The 15,832-nt window shown below is 41.8% G+C and overlaps 1 protein-coding gene across 1 annotated transcript in view; it reads left to right on the top strand.

Moving 5' to 3' along the window:
• VPS13C (vacuolar protein sorting 13 homolog C) overlaps positions 1-15,832 on the top strand; it is a 67,240-nt gene that overhangs the window by 16,668 nt on the left and 34,740 nt on the right. Inside the window, exons 16-41 of the mRNA XM_088148310.1 lie at positions 342-436; positions 863-1,005; positions 1,799-1,991; positions 2,137-2,251; positions 2,464-2,600; positions 3,124-3,247; positions 4,225-4,342; positions 4,999-5,128; positions 5,727-5,805; positions 6,576-6,721; positions 6,869-7,022; positions 7,253-7,329; positions 7,460-7,519; positions 8,121-8,274; positions 8,371-8,487; positions 8,941-9,044; positions 9,737-9,904; positions 10,107-10,411; positions 10,511-10,658; positions 11,523-11,631; positions 12,409-12,521; positions 13,329-13,485; positions 14,141-14,220; positions 14,847-14,906; positions 15,147-15,303; positions 15,610-15,726. Coding sequence (XP_088004436.1) covers positions 342-436; positions 863-1,005; positions 1,799-1,991; positions 2,137-2,251; positions 2,464-2,600; positions 3,124-3,247; positions 4,225-4,342; positions 4,999-5,128; positions 5,727-5,805; positions 6,576-6,721; positions 6,869-7,022; positions 7,253-7,329; positions 7,460-7,519; positions 8,121-8,274; positions 8,371-8,487; positions 8,941-9,044; positions 9,737-9,904; positions 10,107-10,411; positions 10,511-10,658; positions 11,523-11,631; positions 12,409-12,521; positions 13,329-13,485; positions 14,141-14,220; positions 14,847-14,906; positions 15,147-15,303; positions 15,610-15,726 — 3,360 coding nt within the window. The remainder of the gene's footprint in view (positions 1-341; positions 437-862; positions 1,006-1,798; positions 1,992-2,136; positions 2,252-2,463; positions 2,601-3,123; positions 3,248-4,224; positions 4,343-4,998; positions 5,129-5,726; positions 5,806-6,575; positions 6,722-6,868; positions 7,023-7,252; positions 7,330-7,459; positions 7,520-8,120; positions 8,275-8,370; positions 8,488-8,940; positions 9,045-9,736; positions 9,905-10,106; positions 10,412-10,510; positions 10,659-11,522; positions 11,632-12,408; positions 12,522-13,328; positions 13,486-14,140; positions 14,221-14,846; positions 14,907-15,146; positions 15,304-15,609; positions 15,727-15,832) is intronic.

Consider the following 15,832-nt stretch of genomic DNA (forward strand, 5'->3'; position numbering starts at 1 on the left):
CTTTGGGTGGTTTCTCATTCCGGTTTTCTCTGTTGTGTGCTACCCAACGTCTCAGTGACTGGGGTGGTATACAGAAACTGGAAAATCAATCAATAATCAATCAATCAATCATAATAATAATCAAGGGAGCTTGTGCAACAGTTGCTGGGATAACTCATGCTTTTAAAAATGATCTTTATATTCATGAACATGGGCCTGCTGTCTCTTTATATGTAAAACCTTTGATGATGGAATTGCTGTAAATCACTTGTGAATTGGAGAACTGTGTGCAGTTGAAGGATGCTGGGAGAAGGTAGCCTCTCAAGAGTGGCTCACGATCATATCTTCAACCCTTTCCGCAGCTATTGATGACCTCATGACCCCTGAAGAGAAGGCAAAGCTTTTCACTGCCATTGGGTATAGTGACAGTTCCCACAATCTGACTTTACCCAAAAAGGTATTTGTGCCTCTTGATTAAAGCTGGCATGTCACAGAATATGATGATTTTCTCAATTTCTTGTGGGTGAAAGTTGACATGAAAACAACTCTGCATTTTTTGGCTGGATTCACACCTTAGGCCCAAGCTGGCATTTTGCCATTCAGTGGACCACAGTGGCTGGGTTCACCCAGAGTTCAGGCAGAATTGGGTAATTCAGAGCATTGAATTACAAATGATAAAAACCAGTGATATTACTGCTTCATGCATTGCATGAGCCCAGTTTGAGCGTTGCCAGAGAAACTGACAAGTGGGCTGTAGTTGACGTCTGTCTTTCTTTCCCACCTGTGTTTTAGAGTAGGGGCACCCTGGGCCTAATTTTTATGGTAAAAATACAGCATTTGTTAATATGACTAATGCTCTGTAATGCTTTTGTCTCCTGTTTAGTATGTGGCCCATGTGATGTCCCTGAAACTGTTAAGCACTTCCTTTACTATTAAAGAGGACAGAAACGTTCCAGACACTCTTAAAATTCAGATCATCGATTTAAGTACTAAAATCTCACAGAGGCCAGGCGCACAAGCTCTTAAGTAAGCGTCAGTTCCAGAAGTCTTGCCATCTGGGACGCAGAGCAAAAATGACTCCAGTTCCAGTTTCATTATGGGCGCTGTGTGTATGTGCTTGTTGGTTTATTGAAAGGGGTGGTTTTTGGGGGGCATCACTGATGACAGATAACACTTTGGCAGAACAAAACTGGATTCTCTAAGTTTAACGTTTGGGTTCTGTTCCCATTCCTGCATCAGCTGGGCTGTCAACCTTTCCATTTTTTTTTTTCATTAATTGTACAGATACTTCCCCCTCTTTAAGACAGACCCTCGTATAGTCAGTCCCTTATATTTTGGAGAGGAGAAACAAGTTGACCATTCCTGACATCCTCACTTCCAACCAATCTGTGCTGTGCAAAGTTGGCTGGCTGAGCAATTGAGCTAGTTTCTACGAAGTGCAGTTGGAAGAGAAAGGGTGTGAAGCCTGAAACAAACAGGGAGGCTTGCATGAAAGCTGGTCTTCAAATTCTGCTCTTCCGCGCCTTTCCTTTTATTCTTTGCCGTAGTGTTACCTGAATGCATGCTCACATGTATGATGAAGACGTGGGAAATACCTTGTCGATAACTAAACAGGAAAGTGATTTGACAAGATATTTCCTCATGTGTTCATGAAGACAGTAACAGTGTTAAACTTAGAACACTGGTCATTTGTAATGTGTTCAAGTGTTTGTTTTATTATTAAAAACTATTTAATAGACCTGAGACTATTTATACTACATCCTTGGTATATCCTATTTACATGGATATTGAAATTCTGCTTTCCCATGATAATTTACAGGATAGAGGCAAAGCTTGAGCATTGGTATGTGACGGGCTTGAGGCAAGAGAATGTTGTACCTTCTCTCGTGGCTTCCATTGGTGATGCTGAGTCATCTCTGCTCGAAATAAAATTTGAGACAAATCCGGAGGATAGCGTGGCTGATCAGAGCCTCTTCGTTCAGTCACAGCCTGTAGAAATTATTTACGATGCAGTGAGTGATATCAGCGTGAAATGCTTATCAATTCTTACATGTGATCTTCCTCCTTTCCTATTTCCTATTTTTTCCCTTACGGAACTCCGTATTTGCAGTTCCATAAGGGGGGGAAAATGATACAGTTGACATCCTTCTTTTTCAGAGAACGATCAATGCCCTGGTGGAATTCTTCCAGACAAACCGAGGGATGGACCTTGAACGCTTAACCACAGCTACTTTGTCGAAGCTAGAAGAAATTAAAGAGAGGACAGCCACAGGTCTGTTTTAGAAGCGTCTCTTCTCATGCTAGCAAGTCAACTCCAGATGACTAACTAGCCACTTTGACACTGTGGGAAAATATATGCAGGTGTGGAGGGGGCAAGGGGTTTCTCGTTGCTTCTGGGGGCAGTGATGTATTTTAAACAGAATTCTGCTCCAGTTGGGGAGGGGGGGACCGTCCTTCTCAGCTCCATTCTGCTTCCTGTTTTAGGACTTATGCATATTATTGAAACTCGAAAAGTCCTTGACCTCAGGATTAACCTGAAGCCTTCCTATCTTCTCATCCCACAAAGTGGCTTCCACTGTGAAAAGTCGAACTTGCTTATTTTGGACCTCGGTACTTTCCGGGTATGTTATGATGACCTTTCTTAAAGATTGAAGACAAGTCATTGTGAAATTAAAGGTTGGTGGAACAGGGGAACATTGTCCTCTCGAGTGTAACTTAGAAACAGGCAGAAGATGAAAATCAGTTCCCCACCTCCATGCTTCCTGCTGCCTTTCACTTCCAAGGTCCTGTACATGCATATATTCTTTCAAAGGTTTAGAAATGTCATGAAAATACGTATTTCTGTTTGAAATATAGTAACCAAATTATGACACTGATACTAATAGTGTTAAATGTTTTCTGGTCTGCAATTGGCATGTTGATGCTAGCCCATTTTAGAGACAAAAAATAGAAAATGCTTTTTGGCATGAAAAGTAGTTGATATAGCACTTTATAATGCAGAAAAAAGGTACACCATTACACACAAAAACATAGATTGCATATGCTTTGATGAATACAGTAATTGGCTGGTTGTGTTTACTGATACTTTGTGAACACTAAGTGACAGTTACATTTTAAGTAACAGAGAAACTTATTATTCAATAGCTGAAGAGCATCAGTCAAGGTAGCCACCACGCTTCAAGCAGTTCCTTGGAAGAGATCATGGACAAAGCATATGATAAGTTTGATGTAGAAATCAGGAACGTACAACTGCTGTTTGGCAGATCAGGTACTATGACTCTAAACACAAAATACTCTTGACTACGTATCAAGTGGAAAGTAATTCTTTAAAAATGTAATAATACCTAAGGGAGGAAGAAAACTTGATCATTGGCAATGATTCTTTTCTGCTTCATCTGAACTTGTACGGGGCTGGCATCTGTCCCATTTCTAAACAAGTCAACTTAATACCAACGTGAGGTTCCACTTCAGAATTGACCCAGAGGCCGTATGCCAGTGTGTGTCTCATCTTGACTTGGTCTCCTCCTCCTCCTCTTCCTCCTCCTCTTTTAACAAATATCTCTAGAGTACTTACTTGGATAGATGTTAATTTGTTTAAAACTATCATAGATTGAAATTAAAATAGCACATTTAAGCAGCTTAGGGGCAGGCAGGGAGAATCATTACATGGCGCCAGGCTTATTCATTTATTTAGGATATTTATATGGCTACCCAACTCAGCATGATGCTGGGTGTGTGGTATACACAAATCAGTAAACCAGAAGATAAAAGAAGAACAACGCAAACCACTAAGGCAAGCTAAAACAATGAAATGGCAGTCAGAACTAAAAATAGACCCTGCTTCCCACTTGGAAGAGCCAGATCTGAACTGCTTTTCTAAAGGCCTGCAGGGTATGTCGGGGGAGATTGTTCCAAAGGCAAACTTGGGGAAGGACTTCTGTGGAGACGATGCCACCGGTTGCTTCGGGAGATTGGTTCAAAAGTGTTTGGACTAGTGTGATTTTCCATCCGAAGGCCTAGGTTTCCTGCCAGCAAAAGAAAATTGGCACAGGTGGTACAGTATTAACTGTATAAGCTTTTTGAAATTGGAGTGTATTTACTTTTCTGGAGTTCGGCAGTTGAGCATATGTAATTCTTCATTTTTTTTGTGGCATCACTAGGACTTACTAGACTTCTGCGCATCAGTGTTATTTAGTATTATGCTATAATTACCAAAGGATGAGCCACTCTTTACTTGTACTTTAGGAGAAGACTGGAAAAAGGCTCGGTTTGAGCCTGCATCATCGCTGCACATACTGCGTCCCATGGATATGCGTGTACAAGTTGCCAAATCAATGGTGGAGAAGGATGTCAGAATGGCAAAGTAATGTAGCAATTTTAAAAGCTGTAAATAGGGTTCAGTTGGGGTAGGCCGCATTTTTGTGGCTAGGGAGCTGGACTTTTATTCAACATGCTCGTTGCTGCCACAGGCCTCTTAAAGCGTTGCTAGAGTGACATCATTGGCAGGAGTGGGAATTCATGGCCCGTTTTTCATTGTGGGTTGTTTGGGAGAGTTATTTTTAACTATAAACTTTGGCACACATACGCTACTGATGGATGCCATGAAACTCTTGCTAATTAAATTTAATTATCCAAAGCTTTTTGGGAGAGAGTAGCAGGCTGGTTTCCTTGGAGAAGTTTTAATGGTCTTTTTAAAAACTGAAAAACTGGATGTTTCTCAGAAACATTCGTTCAGGCCCAGTTCAAAGAAAACTCTGAGCTGGCAGTTCATTTCATGTCCTTGTAGCCAGAGGTCAGTGCATTTGTTTGTAAAAACAAGATCTCACTACATTTCTTTTGATGGTGCCTTCCACGTCGTGTGTGCCAGTTTCAGAGCCCTGCTGATTTGGGGGTTGTGTATGTTTGTGTGCGTGTGTGTGTGTGCGCGTGCATGCTTTCCCTTCTAGATCAAAAGTGTAGCAAAGTTATTAGCAACCTAGTTCTGTTCTACACAGCGTGAAAATCTTTTTATATCCTTAGGTTTAAAGTGTCGGGGGAGCTTCCTTTAGTTCATCTGAGAATTTCTGATCAGAAGATCAAAGGTGTTTTTGAACTTATTGATAGCATTCCCCTTCCACAGAAATCAGTTGTTTCAGCTTCAAGTGCAAAGGTAAACTATCAAACATGTTGAATCTCAGAGAGCAATCGAGGGGGTCACATCCTATCGTCTGATAGGAATAGAAGAATCTGTTAAAAAACAAAAACAAAGCCACGAGCAGGGTGTGTAAATTCAGGCATCCCTGCTGAAAAGCACAGATCTTTTAGAAGATTGGCCTGAAGAGCATCTCTTGCTTCGCAGACACTGTTTGTTAGAGGATTTCAAACAGGGCTTCTCTCCTTTCCCTTGCCTCGCCTCGCCTCATCTCATCTCCATCCAGTTTTGCTTCCCTGCAACTAGCTCTTCCCTGACCTACAGCCTGTTTTTTTTCCACCTCCCCCCCCCCAATGTTTTTGTTGAAAGAAGAGAGAGATGCCTAGGTATATGCATGTCCTTCTCTATGTGAGAGAATAGTGGGTAAGGTACACATGGGGAACAATTAATTTCTACTTTGGGACAAGTCCAGTCAGTAACTAGCATAATGATTGACATTTCTGATACACAATAACAAATACTTGTGAAGCAGTTGTGCCATCTTTGCACTGCTCTGGGCCCATTCCAGCCTGAAGTGTTGTTCGGTGGTTTCTCACTGTCCTGAATTCTTTTGTAGGTTCCTGCCATTCCTGTGGTTTCTGCAGGAAGGAAAGATTTCCTTGGTACTACGTTGTTTCTGGAAGAATTAGGATCAGGTAAAAAAGGAAAAAAGAAAGAACATCCAAATGTGGGGCAAATCCAAGGCAATCGCTGGGTTTGGCTCCTGGGCTGTTGATTCAGTAGAACAGAAAGGGTATCTGGAGCCCACCAAATAAACAGTGGGGAGAGGTGGCCCCTGCCAATCCGGGACGGCTTCTCCATAAGCAGAGGGCCGCTGCTGAGAGGAAACTCAGGACCTCTGCCTTCCTTGAGAAGGTCGGGCCAGCAGACAAAGCTTTTAAGGGAGACCCGCTCAATCTGCTATTAACCTTTGCCTCCAAGGAGATCCCACACTCCCTCTTGTGCAATTCCTTGATTGGATAGTAAATGATTATTTGAACAGTGAGATGCTGCTAATTTCTCTTGATGGAATTATCACTTGATAATCTGCAGGTACCCAAACCCATGAAATTAATAAATTGAAAAATTATAAATGAAGACTGGAAAACCTTGCAGTATTTTTTGGGTGTGGGGAGGACTATATTAATATTTTTTTGCTGAAGCCCTTTGAGATTGAGCCCAGTCTAAATGGAATCACCAGATTATTTTAGAAGGGATTCTTCTGGCTAAGGCAACTTACCTTAACTTTCAGTTAAAACCTTTAAATGGAACGCTTTTTAAAAAACAAATTATGGTAGTTAGAAAAAAACTGCAAATGACTGTACCAACGCCATTTTATTTAAACGTTTGAGATTAATCAGTACATTCCAAAGAGAATATTTTGATGCCCGCAGAATGTTCTAATAGCACTTTCTTTGTTCCTTAGAATCTGAGGATGAATATTTTGATACTGATGAGCATCTCCAGCAACCAGGGAAAGCGGTTTCCCCTAAAGAAAGGCAGTTAAGGAATGAGACTGGAGCCATTCAGGAAGAGCTGACAGACCTGCTATTAAAATTTGAAATTAAGGAGGCAAGTGTGGGTTTATCTGTTTTTTTCCAGGAGGTGGAAGTGAGCAATTCAGCTGTGTGGGCTGCTAGAGAGACAGAGAGCATCAGGGAGAAACCAGGTGTCTGAACATGCCCAGAGTGCAAAATTTAACAAGCATCTCTTGTTTAGGTGATTTTGGAGCTCACCAAGCAGCTGCAGAGAGAAGAAACAATACTTATACTTAACGTAAAGCAGCTTGGGATGCAAGCCACGGCTAGAACATACGACTTGAGAGCTGTGTCTTACTTGAGAAAGATTAGCCTGACTTATTATGAAATTCAAGGTAACTTGGTCAATAAATTAAGGAGTTACAAAAATGTACTTTTTGGGCAGGGGAATGAGGGGAAGAAAAATGATTTAATCTATATCCTGTGGTCCTTTGGTAGAAAAGACTTACGAAAAAAGCTTTGTGGATTTTGTTTAGAAGTGCTAATTCTAGAAAAGGCTTAGTTTAAAAAAAATCTGTGGACTTTACACAATCTGTCATTTCTTAGATGTCGCATATTTTTGTAGGTGAACGGCAGCAACTTCATTTGATTAGTTCATCGGATAAATCTGGATTAGATCTTTTGAAAGTAGAATATATCAAGGTAAGAGCTTTTTTAAAAATAATGTTACCAAATGTTGCGTATTGAACTGCATAAGCAAATAATTGCTTTTGTATGATATGAAGATTGTGTTTTAATTTTTAGTCACTTATTCATTGATCTTTGCCCTCAGGCCAGTAAAAATGGTCCAAATTTTCAGACAGTTTTTGACAATACTGAACAAAGAGTGGAGGTAAGAATAATTTAAGAAACCTCATTCTAACCTTTATTGTAAATAATGCCTATAATGCCAGGTTTGGTCCTACTGAAGGCTCCTTGACTCCCCCCCACAAGAGTGGTTTGGATGGAAAAATGTAAGCCAGTTTTTGAGCAAGGCCTGGCTTTTTATAAACTCTTGTTTGTGTTGTTGCTCTTGACTTACGTCAAGGAAGGTGGTCCCCTGTCTTTGGCCCTCCCTCATTTTGAAACAACCCGCTGCATCCTCAGCCTGGTAAGCTAAGTATCCGTCATGCCCCAGGTCAGACAACGAAGTGGCATTGTGTCCTTTTTAGTAGTTTTGAGTCATAAGCTGACATTTGAAATAGAGAAGCCAGTCTTCTTCAGAGTGGGGTACTTTTATTCTTTAAGAAAACGGTTGCTTCTCTCTGGGAAGCTGTGCTGAGATCCATTTATGGAATGTGCATGAAAGGCAGTATGCAGAGGTTCCCTATATTTTCCCCCTAACCAACAATGTAATCCTTGTGCATTAAGAAAGCGATTCTTGTGGACTGGTGGGTGAATTGCGAGGTCTTGCTATTGAAGAGGTGCCTTCCCCTGTCCCCCAAACCCCACAGGTGGCTTTCTCCTCCCTCCAAGTGTTGCTGCACACCCAGGCTCTTCTCTCGGCCCTCGGCTATCTCATGGCTGTGATCCCAGCAAGAGACCAGCAGCCTCAGGCCCTGCAGAGACTGGAGGAAAGACAGAGGAAGGAGTCTGCTTGGAAGGAAGGTAAGCGGGGGGGGGGGCATATTTGGATGCCATTTTCTCCCGATCGAAGGTGGGGTCTACAGCATGTTGATTTTTTTTTTTAATCTCTTCCTACAGTGGCAAAACTGAGCAAAGACAAGGATGTGTTTAATTTCAAACTTTTTGCCAAGATGGAGGCCTTCTGTTTAAACGTTTGCGATGAGAAGAACAATATTGCTGAAATCAAAATCCAAGGTAATGGGAAGATGCAGCATTTCGTACAATCGTTCCAAGCTGTCAAGAACATTCTCTAAGCTTGAATTATCGAAACATACTCCATACATCAGAGGACCTTGAGTGTATCCATTTCTCATTTCTTCATTCTAATCTAGCGTATAGCAGAATGTCAGGTTAAATATACATATTTCTGGTGGCTTGAAATGAGGGGGGAAAAACCAGCTGGACATAGATTTGGGCGCTTTGAATGGTCTCGCCAAGACAGGGCAGAATGAGATAAGTTCCTCGGCTATTGACATAATGTATTCGGTGGCCCAGATCTTAAAAATACAGTAGTTGTAAAACAGCCTCAAAATGTGCTTTTGGAATTTGAGTAATATGGTTAGTCTGTTTGATTAGGGCTCTATGATTGCATTTGTATGGTTCTTAACAACCATGCTTTAAAATAATTAACCATTTTTTCCCTTTCAGGCCTTGACTCCTTTCTTTTTCTGCAGTCCAGTCAAACCATTTTCTTTGCACGGCTGAAAGATATAGACGTTATAGATGTTGATTCGAGGACAATTCATAAAAAGGTACAGTTACTCATTTGACTGCAAGTCTTTGATATCGTTCATATAAAAGACTTTTTATTCGTCAAGGAGAAGCAAATGTTATTTGGCACACTATATTGTAGACTTGCAAGCTGCTTGGTTTGGGCAGTAAGGCAAGACTGAATCCTCCGTCTTTTAGAAAAGCTAAAATCTGTGCTGGAAATCAGCTTGCTTGCTTTGAAATGATAGGATGGCGTCCACAAATTGGGAGGAGTCTGGTAGCACCTTTTCAGTCTCGCAAATGTTGTTACAAGGCACCAGCTCGTGTGAGCTGCAGCCCCCTTCAGATGTGTGGCTGATGAAGGGAGCTGCAGCTTGCAAACGCTGGTGCCTTGTAACAACATTTGTGAGTCTGAAAAGGCGCCACCGGACTCCTCCTGATTTTTAGCTACTATAGACCAGAATGGCTCTCCTATGTTATCTGCCATGCGAAGCACCACGAATGCCTCCAGGAAGTTTCTTCTCTCAAGTGTTTTGAAAGGAATGGCTTGCAAATCCAGTCAGAGTTGATTTGACTTTTCAAAGTCCACATTAGCCTTCAGAACTGCAGTCTTAAGAACCACCATGCACTTGCATTTTAGAGCGTTGCAAAAACGTCTTTTGGATACTGATCCAGAAACTGATCTAGAAACTATATATCTAGCAAATGATATGTTTGCTTGCCCATTTTTTAGGCTGTTTCAATTGTCGGTGATGAAGTCTTCAGTTTCCATCTGGCGTTATATCCAGAGGCGACCAAGGGCGAAGCTTACACAGATATGTCCAAAGTGGATGGAACCGTGGCTCTCAAAGTGGGGTGCATTCAGATTATATATCTGCACAAATTCCTCATGTCGCTCCTGGTAAGACTGCCAATGTGGGAGTTTCTATTCTGTTTTTCATGTTGCGTGGAAGGAAGTCTTTATACTAGTATGCAAAAAACACAGGATCTCTCTATGTGGTTAACAGGATGCTCAAAAATGTGAAATGTAAATATAAATGTTAAGTAATGCCTCACTGCTCCTTCGCCCCATTCCTGACCTGCAAGCCCTTGCTTTGTTACAGAATTTTTTGAGCAACTTCCAAATTGCCACCGAGGCCTTGAGTGCTGCTACGGTGCAAGCCGCCGAAAAGGCTGCCACCAGCATGAGAGACTTTGCTCAGAGGAGTTTTCGTCTCTCCATGGACATAAACCTGAAGGCTCCGGTCATCCTCGTACCGCAGTCTTCTGTGTCTTTTAATGCTGTTGTCATTGATCTTGGACTGATTAAAATACAAAACCAATTCAGTTTGGTGCTGGCAGAGAATTGCCCGCTCCCTCCAATCATGGATAAAATGGATGTACACCTCACACAGCTGAAGTTGTCAAGGTAAATCTGATTTCTCTTTTCTTTTTACCAGTGAAACGCAGCATTATTTTGGGGGCATTAAGGGATGCTACCCCATAATAATCATGTTACTTTCTATAGGACAGTCTTGCAGCGAGGGGGTTCACAGCCTGACATTCAAATTCTGCACCCTATTAATCTGGACCTTTCTGTGAACCGCAACCTGGCTGGAATGTGGTATCACAAAATACCCATGGTGGAAGTCAGAGGTTATCTTGATACTATCAGCGTAAGTTGATTTCCCTTCCTGTGTGTGCTTGTACATTTCTCCCAGTCTCCCGAGAGAGAGAAAATGGAAGATGCAGAGAAATGGGCAGAGGCCTTTGGCAGGATCCCCTTTTCATTCCTGCTCGCCAGATGCTGCTGTGCTTTTAAAAGCAGCTCTTCTGACTATACTGCAGCTCTGTGTTGGAAGTGTGTGTGTGTGTGTGGGGGGGATCCTTCATTATACACATACGTGAGGAATTCCTGGGTTCTAACCTCTTTAACAGCCCTTGATTAATTCCAGTATTATGAGAGGTGCCTTTTCTGGTCTGTGTCCTTGCTGAAGGGGTGTGCTGGGAGTGCTGAACGGTCCCCCAGTAGTTGGGGCCTAGGGGCTCCCTTTGAGACCATGGTGATTTGGGGAGGGGTGACCTTGTTACCTTGGCTTTTGCTGAGGCTAAGCCCCTCAGGGACTGGAAAAAGAGGCCTCTGGGATATTGAAGGAGGTGTCTGTCTGAGGAGGAAGGGAGGAAGAGCCGCAGAGGTGACTTTTAAATGCATGATGTTTATATAGCAAACAGTGGTTGACATAATGATCTTGACTAGAACCTTCGCTTAGTTATGGTTGCAGTAGAAGCAAGGAAATTGGAGTGGGATAGTGAATGATGAAAGGTAGCGTAGCTGGACTATTAAGGGCTGATAAATATGTGTCTGCTTTTATTTCACATTTTATTGGACACACTTTAAAGGTATGGGTGTGGAAGGATTTACCGAAAAGGCAGGAGAAGGTAGCCGTTTACTTGATGTGCAAGGATAGTCCCCATTGTTCAGCGGTGGTTCATTCAGTTGGAAGAAATGTAATTTCCCCTTGAAATGCCACTGTTTTTAGGTTATCCTGAGTCAGGAGGACTTAAATGTTCTGCTTAAAGTTGTGACTGAAAACCTGGCAGAAGCAGACAAAACCGTCTCTGGTGCAGAACCAACGGCACAGGTTGAAGGTAGGAAATTGGTATCTTCAGGGCCAAATGGGTCTCTGTTCCCAGGTTTCGTAGTTAGAGAGTTTTTCCTGCAGGGAGGTTTCTCCTTGCTGTTCATGTTTCTGCTGGCCGAATGCTCAGAGGAGAGGAAGTCCTCAGAGCCATCAGAACAATAAGAAGTGTGAGGCTAAGTGTCCATCCAATCCAGCATTTGCTCCAGCAGTTCCCCTCTGAGCACCAAGCGCAGCATTTGCGGAATTTCAGCTGAGGAAAAAGGCACATAAAAAATCTGTCAAGATGTGTTTGTGGAGAGAAGATGGGTCTGAGGAATTTTTATTCCTCTCTCAAAGTACTAAAACCCGGGAAGCTGAATGGGGAGAAATTCCGGGCAAATAGATATTCCGTTTCATGGAGTACATGATGAAACTCTGGAATTCCCTGCCATAAAAGACACTGGAGCCTGCCACCTTGGGCAGCTTGAAAAGAGAGCGAAGCAGGTGGGCAATAATGAATTAAAGCTGGTTAAGACTGACGGTGGTGTCGCTCTCCAGCTCCAGGGCCACTTGAGCCAGTGGTCGGGCAGGATTGTCGTGTGACTAGGAGGGAGCTAATGTGCCGTGTCCTGCTGTGGACTGACAGCTGATAGCGGGCGGACTGCAGCAGGGAAGATATTCTAAATGAGAGGGGCTCTCGGCCTGATCCAGGCTCATAGCTGACGTCTGAAACTGACAAGTATTGCTTTTGCAACAAGAGGTAAAAATGCTTTCTTCAAATGGAAGTCTCTTGTTTTGGAATTAGCGGACAAGGCAAAAGAAACGACGCAGACAACTGGAGCTCAGAAACCAAGCATCTCAGAAGAAGCCCTGAAGGAAGATAGAACCAATCTGCTGCTGAACTTTGAAATAAACAAGGTAAGAAAGCTTGTGAATCTGTCTCAGTTCAGTTGTTGTATTACACATGGACCCTACTTTTTAGATTTTTTAAAAAACATTGGTTATTACTGTGCTTGTCAGTGTAACATTCAACTTCTGAATAAGTATACAGAAGCAGATTAAGCCTAATTCAGACCTAAGGGACCCACGGTATCCCTGGATAAGCGGTGGCAAGAACAGCCTCATTTGTTCTTCTTCCTATGACTCCTTTCTGGCGTGACAGGTGTATGTGCTTTACCTAGACCAGAGGAACTGTGACTGTTATTGGTCCAGCTCTCTTTGCTCCCAGTGGGCTTCCAGCATTTATCTGGAGGGTCTTTCCCTGTCATACTAGGTGGAGGTAGCAGTTGAGCTTGGGAGTGCCCATTTGCAAAGCATGTGCTCCCCTCCCAAGGGAACGTTTCAGATTTCTGCGGAGGGGTGAAAAGGGATGGGGGAGTAGGTTAATGCCCCACTTGCCGTAGCTCATCCTGGTGTGGGAAATGGTGGTGGCTTCTCAGGAGTCATGAGTCAGACCCAGCTGGATGGTGCCTCCACCTGGACGAGTCAAGGTCAGAACTTGGTGTGTTCTGATTGGATGCTCTGTTGAATCTAGAAATGACTTCTTTGGCATATTCATGAATCTGACTGAAATGAATTCCTGTTTCTTCCTACAACAACACACCTCTCTCCTTGAAGATGGCTTGGCAAAATGGGAAATGTAGATAGAAGACTGGGATATGAATGGTTGATGTATTCTTAACACGTCCATGCAGTCTTTAAGATACCTTATTCTCCCCCTTTTAGGTTTCAGTAACATTAACGAAACAAGTGGAAAAGCAAAGTTTTCCTTTATACAGGCTAACAGTATTAAAACTTGGAAGTGAAGGCAGAATTAAAATGCATGATATGACTGTTACAGCATATCTTAAGAAAATCCAGATGAATTGCCTTGAATTCACTGGTAAGTCATATTTAATTTAGGTTTTGACAAATGTAAATCAGATTAGACACAGATTTTTATATGACAATGTTAAGCTGCAGATCGAGTTTTTCTAAATATTTAAATTTTGTGTTGTGACTTTTTATTCTTATTCATTACGCAAAGCTGTATTTGAGTTTAGTTTTAAAGCATTTTTAAGGGACTAGTTTAACTTGCTATTTTTCCATAAAGACTCCCATTTTCTCAGTTCCTGTAATTATTTAGTGGTAGGTGGGTTTGGGTGGTTTAAGAAATATGTTAGAGAATATGGCTAGAAATGTGAGACACTGTTATTCTGGGTTAATTTTGACTGCAAGGATTTTTCCTAAAGAGAAAAACTGAATTGAGAAATTATATAACTTGGCAAATTAATGACTATTGAGATGTAAATCTTTAATGCTAAAACAAGCCAGTTTTCCCTTCATAGACAGGAGGATCTTATCAAGCTTGTGAAGCATCTGTTTATATTTTGGGTAATTTCCAGTTTCTTAAATTCTACAACTGTTCTTTTGAGGAACACTGCATCAATGAAGAAATTACCATCTTTCCTGTATTAATCAACTTTTACTTGCTTAGTGAATCTGTTGGCAACGAGTGGCTTACAACTGTTTAAATATGAATTGCATTGTTTCTACAGATTCCAAAGGAGATCCATTAAATATTATTAGTTCTTCAGATGAATCCGGCAAGCATCTTCTAAAGATGGAATATGTTAAGGTAGAACAGTTTTTTTAAACTAAAAATTACTGTGGGGTATTTTGAGTTGATGTTTAAAATAAAAAGCCAATTATTTTATATGAAGGAGCAAAGTAAAATAATGCAAATTAATATGCATTACAAAAAATTGAATTGAATCTTAGTTGCTAGTAGTCATCAGACTGAGGCTTCTGCTAGAAGGCTGGACAGTGCTGGCCTGTCCGTTTTGACCGGTCGGTTTTATAGTGAGGCGGGCGCCTGTTTCTAGACAGGAAAGAGAGTGCATACTCCTTTCCACTTTTCTTTCTTGCCCTCTGGTCCTGGGAGTCGAACAGTACCCAGGTTAGTCTCCTCTGTGGCATTTCTAGCGGTAACATGGCATGCGCTTACTCTGCTGAGATAGTGGTTGGCCAAAAAGGTTAGATATTTGAACCCAGGGCCACCTGCAGGATATAGTAAAACATGTCAGGATGGTGGCTGCAATGGTGGGACTGAACCAGGAGGAGCTTTGATTGCACCGCTGTGTCTGCCGACGTGACTTTTTTGACCACGTACCCCTGTTTGAACTTAATAGTTTGCTTGAGCCTATGTATGCTTAGATTTTGCTTCACCATTTGCAATAAACTGCAATTTTGATTTTCACTTAGGCTGATGTAGATGGTCCTCACTTTGAAACAGTTTACAATAAAACAAAGCAATTGTTGAATGTAAGTATTAAAACATATTACTATGTTAGCTACAAATATAGAATGCTCTTGGTGTCATTTTGAGAACAAATGTTAGTTTAACTAAAAAGATTTCAGGTTCTAATTGTATTTTTTTAAAGCAAAATAACTTCCATTTAACCTACATAGGCTGAAGGGCATTTTTTCATAATAGAAATAATAAAAACCTGCTTTCAGATGAGATGGCAGAGACCCCCTGATTTATTTTCTTCCTTTTTTCAGGTCTCCTTTTCTTCGTTAGACTTACTTTTGCACACCGATGCCTTGGTTTCTATCATGAATTTTTTCACATATGCCTCAGGCAGTCTTACACCAGCTGATAAGGGGACTGATGTAAAGGAACAGTCGGAGGAGCCCAAATTAGCTGTTGCAAAATCAGGTATCAGAGGGTTGATCTCCCTCTCTCTTTTTCGCTCTCTCTTGCGCTCTCTGTGGATCCTTTTTGATAATGCTGAGCCAAGGTGGTTCATTAATTTAAGAAGCATTTTGAATTTTCAAGTTTCTTTGCATGGCTTTGAAAGTTCAGGAATGTGGGGCAGTGGGGGGCAGAAAAGAAGAAAAGCTGGTGTGATGTAACTGAGGAGGAGGCTAAAGAGGATTACAAGACGAGGAAGTGGATGAAGAGTTAGGAGCACTGCTGAAAAGGAGCGCCTAATGAGCTGACAGATGTCTTCTTGTTCTGCAGTTGCTGCTACTGCAGCCAGCGATGATGTGTTTGAATTGAAGCTCACTGCCAAACTGAATGCCTTTAATGTTTTGGTCTGTGATCAGAAAGCTAATATTGCAGATATCCGAATACAAGGTAAGTGCATTTGAGATAATGTACAGGGAGTCAGAAAAATGTCAAACCCCCCCCCCCACCATTATTTAGCCCCTGCTGTTGCTGTAGGATTGAATTCTTCTGGTTC

Source organism: Python bivittatus, unplaced genomic scaffold (genome assembly GCF_059951505.1).
Source record: "Python bivittatus isolate LINGU-HERP-01145 unplaced genomic scaffold, Pbiv_v1 ctg000530_np1212, whole genome shotgun sequence".
NCBI lineage: Eukaryota > Metazoa > Chordata > Lepidosauria > Squamata > Pythonidae > Python > Python bivittatus.